The following is a 17252-nucleotide window of genomic DNA, read 5'->3' on the forward strand; positions in this document are numbered from 1 at the left end:
TTTTCCAATGAAAGCATCTTTACATTTAATCCATGAACTAATACTATTTTTAGGCAAAGATAGCAACCAATCTTTAGCTCTTCCTCTCCAGGAGAAAGGAAACAATTTTAGTTTTATAATATCCCCATCTATATCCTTATACTTTTGCATTTCACAAAGTTCAACAAAATTATTAAGATGGGCAGCAGCATCATCAATACTAACATCAGAAAATTGCTCTCTCATAACAAGATTTAGTAAAGAAGGTTTAATTTCATAAAATTCTGCTGTAGAAGCAGGTGGAGCAATAGGAGTGCATATGAAATCATTATTATTTGTGCTAGTGAAGTCACACAACTTAGTGTTCTCAGGAGTACTCATTTTAGCAATAATAAAAATAAATAAAGCAAAACCGAATTAAATAAAGTAAAACAAGTAACTAATTTTTTGTGTTTTTGATATAAAGAAAGCAAACAAGACAGAAAATAAAATAAAGCAAGACAATAAACAAAGTAAAGAGATTGGGTGTGAGAGACTCCCCTTGCAGCGTGTCTTGATCTCCCCGGCAACGGCACCAGAAAAGTAGCTGCTTGTGACGGTAAAGCACACGTCCGTTGGGAACCCCAAGAGGAAGGTATGATGAGTACAGCATCGAGTTTTCCCTCAGTAAGAAACCAAGGTTATCGAACCAGTAGGAGATGAAGATCACGTGAAGGTTGTTGGTGAAGGAGTGTAGTGCGGCGTAACACCAGAGATTTCGGTGCCAACGTGGAACCTGCACAACACAATCAAACTACTTTGCCCCAACTTAACAGTGAGGTTGTCAATCTCACCGGCTTGCTGGAAATAAATGATTAAATGTATGGTAAGGAAAATGATGTTTGTTTGCAGAAAACAAAAGAGAACAATGATTGCAGTAGGATGAATTTCAGATGTAAAAGAATGGACCGGGGTCCACAGTTCACTAGTGGTGTCTCTCCAATAAGATAAATAACATGTTGGGTAAACAAATTACAGTTGGGCAATTGACAAATAGAGCGGGCATAACAATGCACATACATATCATGATGACTACTATGAGATTTACTTAGGGCATTACGACAAAGAACATAGACCGCCATCCAGCATGCATCTATGCCTAAAAAATCCACCTTCGGGTTAGCATCCGCACCCCTTTCAGTATTAAGTTGCAAGCAACAGACAATTGCATTAAGTACTGTGCGTAATGTAAACAATACAAATATCCTTAGACGAGCATTGATGTTTTATCCCTAGTGGCAACAAGCACATCCACAACCTTAGGGGTTGCTGTCACTCCCCGCATTCAATGGAGACATGAACCCACTATCTAGCATAAATACTCCCTGTTGGAGTTACAAGTATCAACTTGGCCAGAGCCTCTACTAGCAACGGAGAGCATGCAAGATCATAAACAACACATATATGATAGATCTATAATCAACTTGACATAGTATTCCATATTCATCGGATCCCAACAAACACACCATGTAGCATTACAAATAGATGATCTTGATCATGATAGGCAGCTCACAAGATCTAAACATGATAGCACAATAGGAGAAGACAACCATCTAGCTATTGCTATGGACCCGTAGTCCAAGGATGAACTACTCACGCATCAGTCCGGAGGCGGGCATGGTGATGTAGAGCCCTCCGGTGATGATTCCCCTCTCCGGCAGGGTGCCGGAGGAGATCTTCTGAACCCCCCGAGTTAGGGTTGACGGCGGCAGCGTCTCTGGAACTGTTCTGGTATTTTTGGCTCTCGGTTCTAGGGTTTTCGGGGACGAAGGAATAAATAGGCGAAGGGGCAGCGTCGGTGGAGCCAGGGGGCTCCCTCCCCACGTCACGACGCGGCAGTGGGGCCCCCCGCGCCGCCATATGGGGAGGGCCCCCTGCTGGCCTTCCTCGACTCCTCTTCGGTCTTCTGGAACACTCCGTGGAAAATAGGGCCGTGGACTTTTGTTTCGTCCAATTCCGAGAATATTTGTAAAACAACTTTTCTGAAATCAAAAACAGCAGAAAACAGGAACTGGCACTGTGGCATCTTGTTAATAGGTTAGTCCCAAAAAATGCATAAAAACATTATAGAGTGTGAATAAAACATGTAGGTATTGTCATAAAACTAGCATGGAACATAAGAAATTATAGATACGTTGGAGACGTATCACCGCTGTGCTGAGAAGGGAACATTGAAGGGTATTGATCGGCGACAGGGGGATCACCAAATCTGCATGTGTGGGCGGATCAGTAGAAGAATCAGCCCGGGGCCTGATCCTAGGCAGCACATGCATTAACACTGGATCTAACATTGGTTTCGTCTTCTAGTGAATATGTATTTGCACTTGTTTCTTCTATTTCTGCTCCAATTTCACTAGAATTTTCTACTGCAACTAAATCTTCGTCAGTATTACTTGTTGTAGCATGATGTTATCCTTTATTCTGGCCATGATTAGTAACCACATGTATAATAGGGAAATACATATGATCATCAATATGCACATACCCATGATTTGATGTGGTGGAAGATAAATGTGTAGGTAAAAGAAGGATGTCAGTACAGAGGCAGGAGACAAAGTTTAGATGAAGGGAAGCATATGGGAACACATTTTTATCAAATAAAACATCTCGAGAAATATAGAAACAATAAGTAGAAACATCAAAAAATGTAACTCCCGTACAGCGAGGGCTACAACCAAAGAATACACATTCTGTTGAACGAAAAGAAAACTTCTTTTTGTTGCATAGATGGAGATTTTGCCACCAGGCACAACACAAAAGATGGTAAGAGACTTATAGTTTTGTTTTGTGTTAAGAATACCTTCAGTAGGGAAATTTATCACCTTAGTTTAGTATAGTTTGGAACCAAATCCATCACGTGTCCATCCCATGAGATCCAAACAGCGTAAGCCGGGTTTGACACAGTTGTCCTTTTCTTCTCAGCATCCTCGACCACTAGTGTCTTGACCGGTGTGATGTCTGAGCCGTCAAGTAGACCGGTGACCTACCCACCTCACATGGGAGGGTACACAAGTGCCTTCCAGAACAGGAAATTATGTCGGTAAGCTTTTGAGAGGGAGGGGGGCCATGGCTGCTATCAGAACAATTGTCGATGTGGGGGATGACATGGGAGCAGGAGGGGAGATCGGTTTTTGGTGTAGATGGGTTTTCTAGCGGCTAGGTCATGGAAGAGGGACATCTGATATCATGTGATTGTGGCAGAAGCGATGACCCTGTTGGGGGTCTAGGTTACATGTTATAGGGCACATAAATGAGATAGTATACTGTATAAAGAGAGGGGATGGAAACTATTTTTAACAATCTTGTGATAGTGACAAATTGTACGCATAGTTGAAAAAGATTCAGTTTTTGTACAACAAATTTAATACTGGCACCCCCTTCCTTTAAATTTGCAATGTGCATCCGTTCCTCTTTTCTTGATCTCTGTCAATCATAGAAATGTCACATCTCTTTAGAGCATCTCCACTCATGCCCCCCGATAGCCCCCCGGGGCCTCTTTTTTTCATCCGGACGGACAAAACTAGCCCAGTCACGCCCCCAACTTCTCGTTTTCGTCCGGATTTGGCCTAAATCCGTCCGGACTCCCCAGGCCATTCTCGGTCTCCCGGGGTGTTGCCCGGGACTCCGGATGGAGCAAATTCCGCGATCTGGCGCGCGTGTCAGTGAAGATTCCATGCTCTAGCCTGCGTAAATTCCCCGGGACGGCTGGAACTTCGGCGCTCCCCAGGCCAAATTTTCCTCCAATCCGGACGAAAATTTCGCCGGATTTGAGCGTGGGGAGCGCCAACGAGTGGGGTTGCTCTTAGTCCCCCCCCCCTTAAGTCGGTTTCATCCAAAGAGAGATCCCGAAAATCTTGAGCCTCATCAAGGCGAATAATGATTGTTGTTGTGCCATAACATGATATTCCGCCTTCTGTCATCGACTGGCATAATTTTTTTGAAAAGGAATAGTAGCATACTTACATTCAATGATCATTTCAGTTTTCGTACAAGAGAGAGACAGGAATGAATGGACAGGTAGTTGTCAAAATTATTTCCCCCTGGAAAAATGGTAGTAACACGTTGAATAGATTGCTGCATGATGAATGGACAGGTCACACACGCTGAATCACAGCACGGAACGGGGATATCGACCAGTATAAGAACTCCTGCATGATTTGCTTTGCTGCCGGAACGGCGCCGCAAACGTGTGGATCCTCTCCACTACCATCAGGCTCCCTCCCTTGCTCCCTGCACTCCTAAGCAGTAGCAACCTGCGGCCGGCCACGCATAAACAAAGCAGGGGAAGCAAGGGAGATCGATCGATGGCCGTGTCGTCGCCCTCTGTCGCGGTGGCCGTCGCCGGCGACACGGCCGACGCGGACCAAGCCCGGCTGCACCAGCTTGGATACAAGCAGGAGCTGAAGCGCGGCCTCAGCGTGGTGTCCAACTTCGCCTTCTCCTTCTCCATCATCTCCGTGCTGACGGGCGTCACCTCCACGTACAACACGGGGCTCCGCTACGGCGGCCCGGCGTCCATGACGCTCGGGTGGCTGGTGGTGGCCTCCTTCAACGGCTGCGTGGCGCTGTCCATGGCGGAGATCTGCTCGGCGTACCCGACCTCCGGCGGGCTCTACTACTGGAGCGCCAAGCTCGCCGGCAAGAAGTGGGCGCCTCTGGCATCCTGGGTCACCGGCTGGTACGTACGTGCACAGTACTAGTTAGGCCTGCACCAAATAATCTCTCTCGATTGGCCACCAGCGTCCATGCTGAATTATTAGAATGAACATCTACGAAAAAAATGAATGCTTAATTAGCCGGCGCCATGTTCTGCTTAGGGATCTCTGACCATTTCTAAGGATTTTGCTGAAATGGAATATCTACAGATGCGGCCAAGATCGATCGTTTTGTAGAACATATAGTATAGTACTACTATATTATAAAATAAAAGCGCGACTCATAGTTTCTCTACGTTACTTTCACAAAGCACAACATACTAGTGGTTCTCGGGGAGAGTGGACTAATGGAGGCCGAGCTACATGTAGCTTTTTATTTTGAAAATTTTGAAGTCATATTTTGAAGTTTCAAAAAATTCTGACTAAAAATCCTGGATGTTGCCAATGATGGTATCTACAAACATGTAAAATCTTAATATAAAATTCTTAGTAGTTTTGGCTACACAAAAAAGACAAATGTGTAGATCGAAGAATAGTGAATAGTGCACATTTCAAAACTATAAAATCTGTTGGATTTTTTCATTTTTGTGTAATCTACAATACAAATAATTTCACATTGAGATTTTGCATGTTATTAGGTTTCATCATTGTCTACATCAAGGTTTTTTTTCCAGTTTTTTTTGAAACTTAAAACTATAATTTTAAATTGTTGAAAATAAAGAGTTACATGTAGCTCGGCCTCCATTTGGAGTTTCCCTAGTTTTTGGTCTCTAATTAAAGTTTGGTCTCATGCTATGTTTTTCAGGTTTAACATTGTTGGACAGGTACTGCAACTTCTTGACCCCTCTACCATTTCTGAATTTGTTGGCTGCTTCAGACAACTGTTGTGTTAAGTTAGAAGTAATACTAGTATTACTTTTGGAAAATAAATATCCCCTCCAATTCCATTACCTACTTGAAGTCCTGAAATTTTCCTGTTCAGAGTTGTGACCGTCAGTGTCAATCTTCTACGCAATTGGAAGATGCACTGAAGTCACGCATGATTAGAAATGTTTGATAAGATGGCACGTTGCTGACGCAGTCTTAGCTTCTTTTCTTGACCGTCCTAGTGGGCCACAACTACGAGCGTCGACTTCTCGTTGGCGCAGCTCATTCAGGTGATCATCTTGCTGGCCACGGGCGGCGCCAACGGCGGCGGCTACGTAGCTTCCAAGTATGTCATCTTGGCCATATACGGGCTCATCCTGCTGCTTCATGGCCTAATCAACAGCCTCCCCATCCACTGGCTTTCCTGGTTCGGGCAACTAGGCGTTTTCTGGAATGTTGCAGGTATATATATTTTTACTTTGTTTTATTTTGACGAGCAACTTTTTTTTTTTGGATGTGTTGATACTAGATACTCATAGGTTGGCAACATATACACATAAATTTGTTTGTCCTTAAGTACTTGGTATGTCTGTACTCTGAGCAATTGTAGGTGTCTTTGTGCTGGTAATCTTGATCCCATCCGTTGCCAAGGAGAGGGCAAGCACCAAGTTCATATTTACACATTTCAACACGGACAATGGCATGGGGATTCATAGCAAGCCTTATATTCTAGCCGTGGGTCTGCTGATGAGCCAGTACTCCATGATCGGCTATGATACATCTGCTCACATGGTATATAATAATTATGTCAATTTATTCCCACATAAACTTCTATTACTAATTTCATATACAGCCCATTTATTTACTTACATATGGAGTCCAATTGAAAGATAGGGTGATGGACGATGATGTTCTTGCTCTTACATACGTGTAGACCGAAGAAACAAAGAACGCAGACAAGAGTGGCCCGATCGGGCTCATCGCCGCGGTGGCTCTTTCGTCGATCTTCGGGTGGATTTACCTAGTGGCGCTGACATCCATTGTGACAGACATACCATACCTGCTAAGCACCGACAATGACGCCGGTGGGTACGCCATAGCCCAGGCTCTCTACTCCACATTCCACTCCAGATATGGCAGCGGCATTGGTGGTCTTGTATGCCTCGGCATCGTCGCTGTTGCCATATTCCTCTGCGGTGTCGCCTGCATCACTAGCAACTCAAGGTTTGGTTGCTGAATTATCATCACCTTTGTATACACATAAAGTGAGACAAAATGTTAAATTGGTGTTGCGGTATTTTAATTTGCCGTCTCTCTTGTGTGATGTAGGATGGGGTATGCCTTCTCCAGGGATGGGGCCATGCCTTACTCCCATGTCTGGTACCGAGTGAGCAAGCACGAGGTGCCTTTGAATGTTGTATGGCTCTCTGTATTCGTAGCCTTCGCCATGGCCCTCACGGTACACACATTCAGATTTCAGAGAGCACGATTACATTATCATGCCAATGCCATAGCCTCCTCTAGTGGACTCAGTGCCTCGACATACTTACTTATATCTCGTTTATTTTCCTTGTGTCTTTCGAATGTGTAGTCATTGGGGAGCCAGGTGGCGTTCCAGGCGATGGTGTCCATCGCTACATTGGGGCTGTACATCTCCTATGCACTGCCCATCTTCTTCCGGGTGACAGCGGCGCGCAAGGCATTTGTTCCGGGGCCATTTCATCTTGGCAGGTATGGGGTCGTCGTTGGCTGGGCAGCCGTCCTATGGGTGGCCTTCGTCACCGTGCTCTTCTCCTTGCCGGTGGCGTACCCAATAGTTAAGGACAATTTCAACTACACACCGGTGGCCGTCGGCGGGGTGCTGCTGCTCACCATCCTTGCATGGGTGTTCCATGCTCGGTTCTGGTTCAGGGGACCCATCATAAACATAAATGTTGATACATAGTAGAATCCTGGGTCTTGTAAGCTTAACTGCACATGGAGCTGAATTATCATTTACCAAATTTTATTGTATGTGAAGGTTCCCAAGGTAGGTTCATATATCTGGAAAGGTCAGCGCAACAACTACAGTTCTTATACACATATCATTAGTAGTGTACTCAGTGTTTCTATGTAATTAGAACTATGGCAGCGTAGTTTTGCGGCCTACTTAGGGCACGAGAGAGGGGGGTGAATATACAAAAGGCTAATCCCTACCAAAGCAGATTACGTATCAAAAATATACTATTTACTGGAAAGATCTTAATTATTACTAAATAATATATGTGAATTTAATTGTGTTTACATATTTCACTTTCTCATAACGAACTCTTTGAAGTAAGTATAACTTTCACTGTTCAAATTAGTTCTGTTACAAGGAAATTTCAGTTAGTAAGAAGTTATTCATTGTTTATAGATAAGTCTGGAAATATTGCACACAAAGGTCTATCGTGTTTCATGCAGTTTGTCATAAGTTTTTTTGTTAAGCAACAAAATGCTCAAACTTTCTTATAATATTTTTTTTAGATAAAGGGAATATATTAATATCAAAAGATATCAATTACACCCAGCCTCTGCAACAACGTACCACCCTAATGGCACTACGGATGCACACAACCAAAAAATAAAAAATAAAACTAAGAAACAAAAGTCCCGCTACAGTATCTCGGGCCTAACAACAGCAATACATCCACCGCCAAGAAAACACCTGAAATACATACTCTCCAAAAACGACGCCTTCAATAAGGGAACAGTGCTCTAACACAGTCGTCGCCCGATCAAAGATCTTAGGTTTTCGCCCTGAAGATAGTCCCCGCTCTCAAAACAATGCCTCCAACATGATCATTGCCAAACACAACCAGTTAAGGCCAGACCTTGGGTTTTCACCCCGAAATGTAGGACTCTGAACTTCACCTGTGTTGTCGCCCCCACTTTCATACCGCTGCTGTGAAGTCCAGAACACCAAGCAAGTCTCTCAACAGCGCGGAGACTTGAACCTCCCTTAGCTAGTCCTCCCATCCGTCCTTCATGAAATTCTCTTCTTCCGACTTTCATCAGGGATCCATAGTCACTTGATGTCATCACAGAAAAAGAGCTTCGCGCCGCTCCCTGGAGAAAGAAACGGTCGGAATAAAAGCATGGGTGCGCACGACCGAATACCACTGATCCAGCAAACTCCAGGCAAAAAGCACTGTTACATTCGCCGGTGGAGCCTTCCGAAACTCAACACTCCATCCAGAACGAGAAGAGCAAACCTCATGTTAGTCTTCATCTTCGCCTAAGAGAGACCCTAGGACTGCCGCCTTTATTCAGGTCGGGCCCTCGCGCCGGTGACCATCCCAGGCTGGCCACAGCTGCCGCCGGAGACACCAAGCGCAGACCGTGTTGTCCGGAGACACCGCACACGCCCTGGGCAACGCCGCAGCCGAACGCCAGCCGTCCACCGGCGATATAAGCCGTCGCCGGCTTCCATGCCTATCCACCTCACCGCCGGTACACGGTGACAGATCGAAAAGACCCGGCACCACCATCCGCAGACCGGCCATCTCGGGCGAAGAAGAGGGCTGCCTCCACTGTCGACCCCAAGGCTGCTGCCCCGGGCGACCTCGTGCCGCGGGAGAATCCCGAGATCATCACCACGCACCGGCGAGAGGCGGAGAGGATGGCGCAGATCGCCGCCCACCACCAGCCACCACCGGCGTGCCGCCGACGGGAGGTGGGGGAGCCAAAGCAAAGATCAAGTCTGGCCGCCGCCGCCCCGCCATCCGCGTCCGACCGCCGCCGCCCAGCCATCCACACGGGAGTCAGGGGCCGCCTCCGCAGCGTCGAGGGAATATCCCGGCCGCCGGCCGCTACGCGCCACGAGGAAAGGCCGCCGCCGCCACGCCCCGCGGTCTTTGCCCGGCAGCGCCACCGGCGGCGGCGGCGGGAGGCTGCTAGGGTTTCGGGAGGGAGGAGTTTCAGTTATCTGCAAACTGCAAACAGTATAAAATAGTTAATGCGTGCAAAGAATAGATTCTCTCTTTGGTGGGACATACTAGATTCTTTTCTTGGTAGGATGGATTGGGGAATCCACTGGTTGGTTCTGATTTCCTTGGCATGTAAACATCTCTAATTGGGACATGAATTACAATCAGAATAAGCGGGACAAAATATATCTTCATCTTGCACCATCAACTTCACCGTATTTTTCGTCTTTTGTATCTCCTACCTTACAAGAACAATATAGGTTGGAATGAAAAAAAAGGAGTGACGGTATGAGCACTTTATGGTATCGAGGAACGACATTGCGAAATTAAGAATTCCAACCGCCACCTTATTAATTTTCGGGCTCAGTCTATCAGATACGAGCGGGATTGTGGACTGAACCTAGAGAAAACATTTTCTGGAAAATCGCAATGGCTTCATGCGTTTCCACAACTAGTTTTGGTGGGCCACTTCTTTCGGGCATACCCAGTAAGCAGAATCTTGGTGGCTTCCATATCAGGACTTTAGGTGGAACGTTTGTTCAAAAAAGGACTATAGGTGGAATGCACACCAAGTTTAGAGGGTCCCTTGGGATTGTAAGAATTTCTTATGATTTTTTAGGATTCCAATCCTAATGAGTTTTGTTTTCTTGTGGATCACCTTTAGATCAAAGGAATGGTGTTACTCAATTTCAAATGGATCATGTCGAGATCATGGTCCTGGGTAAGATCATCTAGCATGAAGACATGTCCAGTCGGCCCAAGGGATCTGACGCTCGGCCAACCAGGCCTGCTGAACAACCATCTTGGTGTGCAAGCCAAGTCGAGATCAGACCGAGGATTCTATATTGTAAAAGCCTCATACCGAATCAATCCACCGGCAGGAGCTATTGTGCATGGCCAAGCCACTGGAACATCAGCACGTTCGTAGATCTGGGTTGGAGCTACAGCAGCTCCCGACCGATCCCATCCCTCCTACCTGAGTAAACGGATGGGATAATTTCCGCGCCTAAATCAGCCTCGAATCCGTTTTAAGGTGTTCATATATGATTTCAAAGAATCCGGCGGATAAGGATTTTCGATTTCGAAGTGGTGCTCCGGATATCATATAGGATATGGTATAGCAAATACCATGGAAATATGGATTATCCGAAATGTAATTAGGATAATCCCAAGGTTTTTAAGCGGATAATCCGATTTTGAATCAAAAGGCAATGCCATTCTCACAAGGTTAGTAGCCATATTGAGTTATCGAATTTATTTGGCGAGCATGTTTAGCTCTAGATCCTCTCAATGCTTGAGTTTTAACGTAAATTATATCTCTTTTTTCTTAACTACGCAAGATTAAAAGTATAAATTCCTCTCGCGATTTGCAAGAATTATATATATATACACTGATAGGAGCATATATCTGAATTTTTTGTATCCAGTCCGAGTCCGCTCTATTTCCGATTCGAATCTGTAGTCCCGTATATCCACATTCGAATTCGAAACCGGTCAATATCCGCTTCGATCCGAATCCGAGAAAAATATGTGGTAAAGGATATGGTATGATAAAAATCTGATCCGATCCGATCTGTTTACACCCCTACTCCCACCACCGTGCGTCACTAGGATCCCCCCCCCCCCCACGAGCCACTGGGATCCTGCTCGGCATTGGGAAATCGTAAGCTCGATTATCGCCGGAAACCACTTGCGCGCATTACCAAACTTGCAACACCGACCAACATGTCCATTGTGAGCTATATACCATCCAGCTTTAGGGGTAGGAGACGACACCACTACGGCGATGCCAGCAACGGAGATGCCCCCCCTCGAGTTGACCGGTGCGGACGATGCTAGGGGACTTTTGCTCACTTTACATAGATATGAATTCCACTTAATATGTGTGTCATGTAACATATGTTTTGCAGACTGGGAGACTAATTAAGAAACGATAGCCGGGTGATGAACGCAGATTGCATATCGTTGGGGAACCATAAGAGGAAGGTATGATGAGCACAGTAGCAAGTTTTCCCTCAGTAAGAAACCAAGGTTTAATCGACCAGTAGGAGAAAGGCGTAACTTTTGAAGGTGTTGCTAGCTGACTTGTGGCAGGGCGCACTACCAGCGTCAGTAACAACGTAGAACCTGCACACAACACAACCAAAATACTTTGCCCAACGTTACAGTGAGGTTGTCAATCTTACCGGTTTTGCTGAAAACAAAGGATTAACAGTATAGTGTGGAAAGAGGTGTTTGTTTGCAGTGGAATTAAAAGAGAACAATGTTTGCAGTAAGTAAACAGAACATGATGATTTTATCAGTGTAAAAGAAAGAACCGGGGTCCATAGTTCACTAGAGGTGTCTCTCCATAAAAATAAATAACATGTTGGGTGAATAAATTACTGTTAGGCAATTGACAGAATAAAGATCGTACATGACAAGATGATTACTATGATATTTATTTGGGCATTATAATATGACACATAGACCGTAATTCAACTACGTCTATAACTAATAAATCCGCCTTCCGTTTATCGTCCGAACCCTTTCAGTATTAAGTTGCAAGCAACAGATTATCGCATTAAGCAATGTGTGTAAAATAAACAATAGAATTATCCTTAGACAAAGCATTGTTGTTTTTCCCTAGTAGCAACAACACATCTACAATCTTAGAAGTTATTGTCACTCTTCCAGATTACTAGAGGCATGAATCCCCTATCGAGCATAAATACTCCCTCTTGGAGTTACAAGTACATACCTGGCCAGAGAATCTACTAGCAACGGAGAGCATGCAAGATCACAAATATCATATGAAAAGTATATAATCGATCTCAACATAGTATTCAATATTCATCGGATCCCATCAAACACAACATGTAGCATTACATAAGGATAATATTGATCATGATAGGCATCTCACAAGATCTAAACATGATGTACAAATTGGAGAAGACAACCATCTAGCTACTGCTATGGATCCATAGTCCAGGGATGAACTACTCACGCATCACTTCGGAGGCGGGCATGGCGATGTAGAGCCCTCCGGTGATGATCTCCCTCCCCGGCAGGGTCCCGGGAAGAGCTTCAGAACCCTCCCGAGATAGGGTCGGCGATGGCCGCCGTGACGGAACTTTTCGTGGATGGAGGCTTGGGTATTTAGGTTTTTCCCGAGATCGTGAATAAGTAGGCGGAAGGGCGAGGTCGGTGGGTGCCCGGGGGGGCACACCACCCCATGGCGCAGCCAGGGATGGGGCCGCGCCATGGCCTGGTGTGGCCACCCTCTGGCGCCCCTCCGTCTATCCTCTGGACTCCATCTTTGTTTCGGTAAATTAGGAACTTCGGCTTTTGTTTCGTCCAATTCCGAGAATATTTCCTGTACAACTTTTCTGAAATACAAAAACAGCAGAAAACAGGGAACCGGCACTATGACATCTTGTCAATAGGTTAGTTCCGGAAAATATATAAAAGCGAAACGAAGTGTAAATAAATCATATAAAAATTGCTGTAAAACAAGCATGGAGGATTTATAGATACTTTTGCAACGTATCACTGGGTTGCATGCCCAAACCGGAACCTTCGATGACAACAATGAATGGTGTATACTTCAGAATTTCTATTTCAATACCGAATGTAGATCATTCATATGTTTTCAATTAACTTGTGAACCTAACTTGTATTACACATTCGTAAATGGTTCAGCTTATACTCTACAATCTTCTATAATTATACTTACCTACTAATAAAATAGAATTGCTACTTAGATATTTGTTGTGTAATGCTTTTGACATCTCTATCATGATATTGATGGACACTGCTATTGCATCATAACCTATATTATTTATTTTATGTCAAAAAAATAGTTTAAGGAGAACTGCTATTGCATCATATTTTAAATTTAGCAGAAGCTAATTTCTCGGTGTGACACCTTATGGCTGTAAAAGAAAAATCTATAAGTAATGTTATGAAACATTATTATTTGTTAAGTATGTGTTCTAGGTAAAAAATCATAATTCAGAATACATTATGATACACATGTTTAAATGAGGTATAAACTTTAGTATAAATATATCTATTGTAGTATTTTCTCTTCACAAAGTAGAACATAAACAAACTAGTGCTCGTAAAAAAATTGCTCATACAAGTAGGTAATCTCCACTAATACAGAAAAGCTTAGAGCGGCAGATCCAAACAATCTAAGCTATTTACACACATCATCCAATGAACCAAACCATATGAATGTTGAGCTAAACGCATTGAGCAAACCTCTCTACTAATACCGTATCCAATCCCATATCCACTAATTACGTAACCGCATGTTAAACCAAACTGTCACCTCATAGAAACAGAGCATCACGCCGACGCGAACGTTCACCATACCGATGACCCTCCCTCGGCATCGACGCTACCCATCATCTCTGTCGGCGTCGCTGCAACCCACCATCCCCACCTCTGCACGGGCCGCCTACCTTCTGCTCCACGTGCCTGATGCATCTCACCCTCTGTAGGCTATAGAGGACTCAAGCACCACAACCTCCATCAAGGAAGCAATTGTCCCTAACGTCATTGAGGAAGCAACTCCCACAGCCGCCTAGGAGACATGAAGAATGTTGTAAAAATGAATTTGCACTTGAATTTACAAGAAGTTAATTTCAGGGTTGATGCATATATTCACATACGTCTCCAGAGTATTGGAACATGAATTTTTCGATGGTAAAGAGGTCACCAGATGATTGTTTCATATTTTTCCTAACTCGCTTGGATGGAGCCAAATGGATTTATCTTAAGAGGAGTTTGATCCAGTTCACCTGCTGTAGTTGAGCAGAACCATGACCCATGAATCTGTAAACTTGGCTACAAGAAGGGACCCGCGACCAAGATACCGAGTCAAGATAATTGGCTCCAGATGTTCCTATTTTGTTTTGAAAGAATCCAATTCACCCATTATTCTTCTTAGCAACTGGGTGTTAAAATTTTGGTTTATGTCTAAGATATATACTAGAAAGTGTAGCGCGGCGCACGCTGCGCCCTCTTTTTAGTGTGCAACGATGTGCATGTGTTTAATTTGGCATAGTCATGTTGTGTGCCTAATTTCTTTTCACATTTGATGTTGTCGAATACTTACCTTTGAAAAATTGCGCGTCGTGTAAAAATTACTGTCAAATAATTACCATAGGGAAATTTCTATTGAGGCTAAAGATTTGCGTCGAATAATTACCGATGTGCCGATGAAGGATTAATTACCGTCGAAGAAGTCAACAAAATCACCGTAAGTGTTACCGTCGTAAACATTATGCTCCTAAAATGTGTTGAAGAAATATTGTCAAAGAATAGAAAAAACCCGACATGAAGTAACTAATGCCAAGAAATTAAGCCTGGGAAGTTATCTCGAAAGTTATGGTCAAAGAATAGGGAGAGTACTACCGGTAAATTTCACCGTCGACAAACTACCGTAACCGTTGGAAAATTATTGTTCGAAAAGTGTCAGGAAGAAATACCGTCGATTAATTAAAAAAGTGATGTGGAAAAAATGCTATAGTAACTACCAGCGGGCCGGTATGTTGGGTAAAAAATATACCTCTGAAGAACAAAAGAGGAGAAACACAAAACAAAAATATAATAAAAGCCGACTGATACGTCTCAAACGTATCTATAATTTCTTATGTTCCATGCTAGTTTTATGATAATACTCACATGTTTTATACACATTTTACATCATTTATATGCATTTTTCGGCACTAACCTATTAACGAGATGCCGAAGCGTCAGTTCCTGTTTTGTGCTGTTTTTGGTTTCAGAAATCTTACACAGGAAATATTCTCGGAATTGGACGAAACAAACGCCCAGGGTCTTATTTTTCCACGGAGCTTCCAGAAGACCAAAGAGGATACGAAGTGGGGTCACGAGGCGCCCTAACCATAGGGCGGCGCGGCCAACATGGGGCCCGCGCCGGCCTATGGTGTGGGGCCCCCGTGCCTCTCCCGACTCTGCCCTTCCGCCTACTTATACTCTCCGTCGCGAAAACCCTATTACCGAGAGCCACGATACGGAAAAAGTTCCAGAGACGCTGCCACCGCCAATCCCATCTCGGGGGATTCAGGAGATCGCCTCCGGCACCCTGCCGGAGAGGGGAATCATCTCCCGGAGGACTCTACATCACCATGATCGCCTCCGGATTGATGTGTGAGTAGTTCATCTTTGGACTATGGGTCCATAGCAGTAGCTAGATGGTTGTCTTCTCCTCTTGTGCTATCATGTTAGATCTTGTGAGCTGCCTATCATGATCAAGATCGTCTATTTGTAATGCTACATGTTGTGTTTGTAGGGATCCGATGAATATGGAATACAATATCAAGTTGATTATTGATCTATCATATATGTGTTGTTTATGTTCTTGCATGCTCTCCGTTGCTAGTAGAGGCTCTGGTCAAGTTGATACTTGTGACTCCAAGAGGGAGTATTTATGCTCAATAGTGGGTTCATGCCTCCATTGAATCTGGGACAGTGACAGAAAGTTCTAAGGTTGTGGATGTGCTTGTTGCCACTAGGGATAAAACATCAATGCTTTGTCTAAGGATATTTGTGTTGATTACATTACACACCATACTTAATGCAATTGTCTGTTGTTTGCAACTTAATACTGGAAGGGGTGCGGATGCTAACCCGAAGGTGGACTTTTTAGTCATAGATGCATGCTGGATAGCGGTCTATGTACTTTGTCGTAATACCCTGATTAAATCTCATATTAGTCATCATGATTTATACATGCTATTTCTTATCGGAGAGACACCACTAGTGAACTGTGGACCCCGGTCCATTCTTTTACATCTGAAATACAATCTACTGCAAACTCTGTTCTCTGTTGTTCTTCGCAAACAAACATCATTCTCCACACCATACGTTTAATCCTTTGTTTACAGCAAGCCGGTGAGATTGACAACCTCACTCTGTTAAGTTGGGGCAAAGTATTTTGATTGTGTTGTGCAGGTTCCACGTTGGCGCCGGAATCCCTGGTGTTGCGCCGCACTATACTCCTCCACCAACAACCTTCACGTGGCCTTCATCTCCTACTGGTTCGATAACCTTGGTTTCTTTCTGAGGGAAAACTTACTGCTGTGCGCATCACACCTTCCTCTTGAGGTTCCCAACGGACGTGTGCATCACGCGCCATCACCGACGTGGTAGCCGCTGATTGGAAGGAAATAATGCCTCTACAATGCCGCATATTGGAGCACTGAGGGGGCTCCATTGTCTCCATCATTAACCGCTAGACAATATAGAAATAGAATACCAGAAAATAAAGACAATGTAGATGGCACCGCAGATGTGCAACAAAAATACGATAAGTACTACCCTCTTAAAAATTTGTACCAAAGATTTGCAAAAAACAATTACCGCTGGAAATTATTGTTGGATAATTATTGCCGGGAAAATACAATGGGCCGCTGTGAAATTTTTTTTGATTAATGCACCGCCAAAATGTTGTTGAAGAATTATGCAAATCATCAAATAATTACCATGCGATAATTAGTATCGAAAGTTTTATGTTAGAAATTAGTACCGAGAGATTATTGTCGAGTAAGATAAAAAAAATTATATCAAAGATTTAACATCAAAAAAATCATCAAGTAATTACCATCCAAAAATTACTGTAGCGATTGTTACATGTTGTTACCATTCACAGTGAGAAACCATGGTACACTACAAGAAAAGTTGCCATGGCCGACGAAGTTGAAGTCGCGCCGTGGTTGCTGGTGTACCATGGCCGACGATTTTGGTCCCTCCG

At 44.0% G+C, this 17252-nt stretch overlaps 1 protein-coding gene across 1 annotated transcript; it reads left to right on the plus strand.

Annotated features, from left to right (window-relative positions):
• The first annotated feature begins 4322 nt into the window (after positions 1-4322).
• Positions 4323-7508, plus strand: LOC124661531 (amino-acid permease BAT1 homolog). Its single transcript, XM_047199395.1, has 7 exons — positions 4323-4696; positions 5479-5497; positions 5783-6002; positions 6151-6332; positions 6475-6764; positions 6870-6999; positions 7132-7508. The coding sequence occupies exons 1-7, from the start codon at positions 4323-4325 to the stop codon at positions 7483-7485; spliced, it is 1569 nt and encodes a 522-aa protein (XP_047055351.1). The 3' UTR covers positions 7486-7508.
• The last annotated feature ends 9744 nt before the right edge of the window (positions 7509-17252 follow it).

The sequence above is a fragment of the Lolium rigidum genome, chromosome 6, assembly GCF_022539505.1.
Source record: "Lolium rigidum isolate FL_2022 chromosome 6, APGP_CSIRO_Lrig_0.1, whole genome shotgun sequence".
Classification (NCBI taxonomy): Eukaryota; Viridiplantae; Streptophyta; class Magnoliopsida; order Poales; family Poaceae; genus Lolium; species Lolium rigidum.

What these genes read in the sequence shown, in the direction of transcription:
- LOC124661531 (XM_047199395.1), top strand. Translation starts at nt 4,323, where the DNA reads ATGGCCGTGTCGTCGCCCTCTGTCGCGGTGGCCGTCGCCGGCGACACG. An exon ending in CGTTTTCTGGAATGTTGCAG is followed by an intron (nt 6,003 to 6,150) that starts GTATATATATTT and finishes GAGCAATTGTAG; the next exon opens with GTGTCTTTGTGCTGGTAATC. An exon ending in ATGATACATCTGCTCACATG is followed by an intron (nt 6,333 to 6,474) that starts GTATATAATAAT and finishes ACATACGTGTAG; the next exon opens with ACCGAAGAAACAAAGAACGC.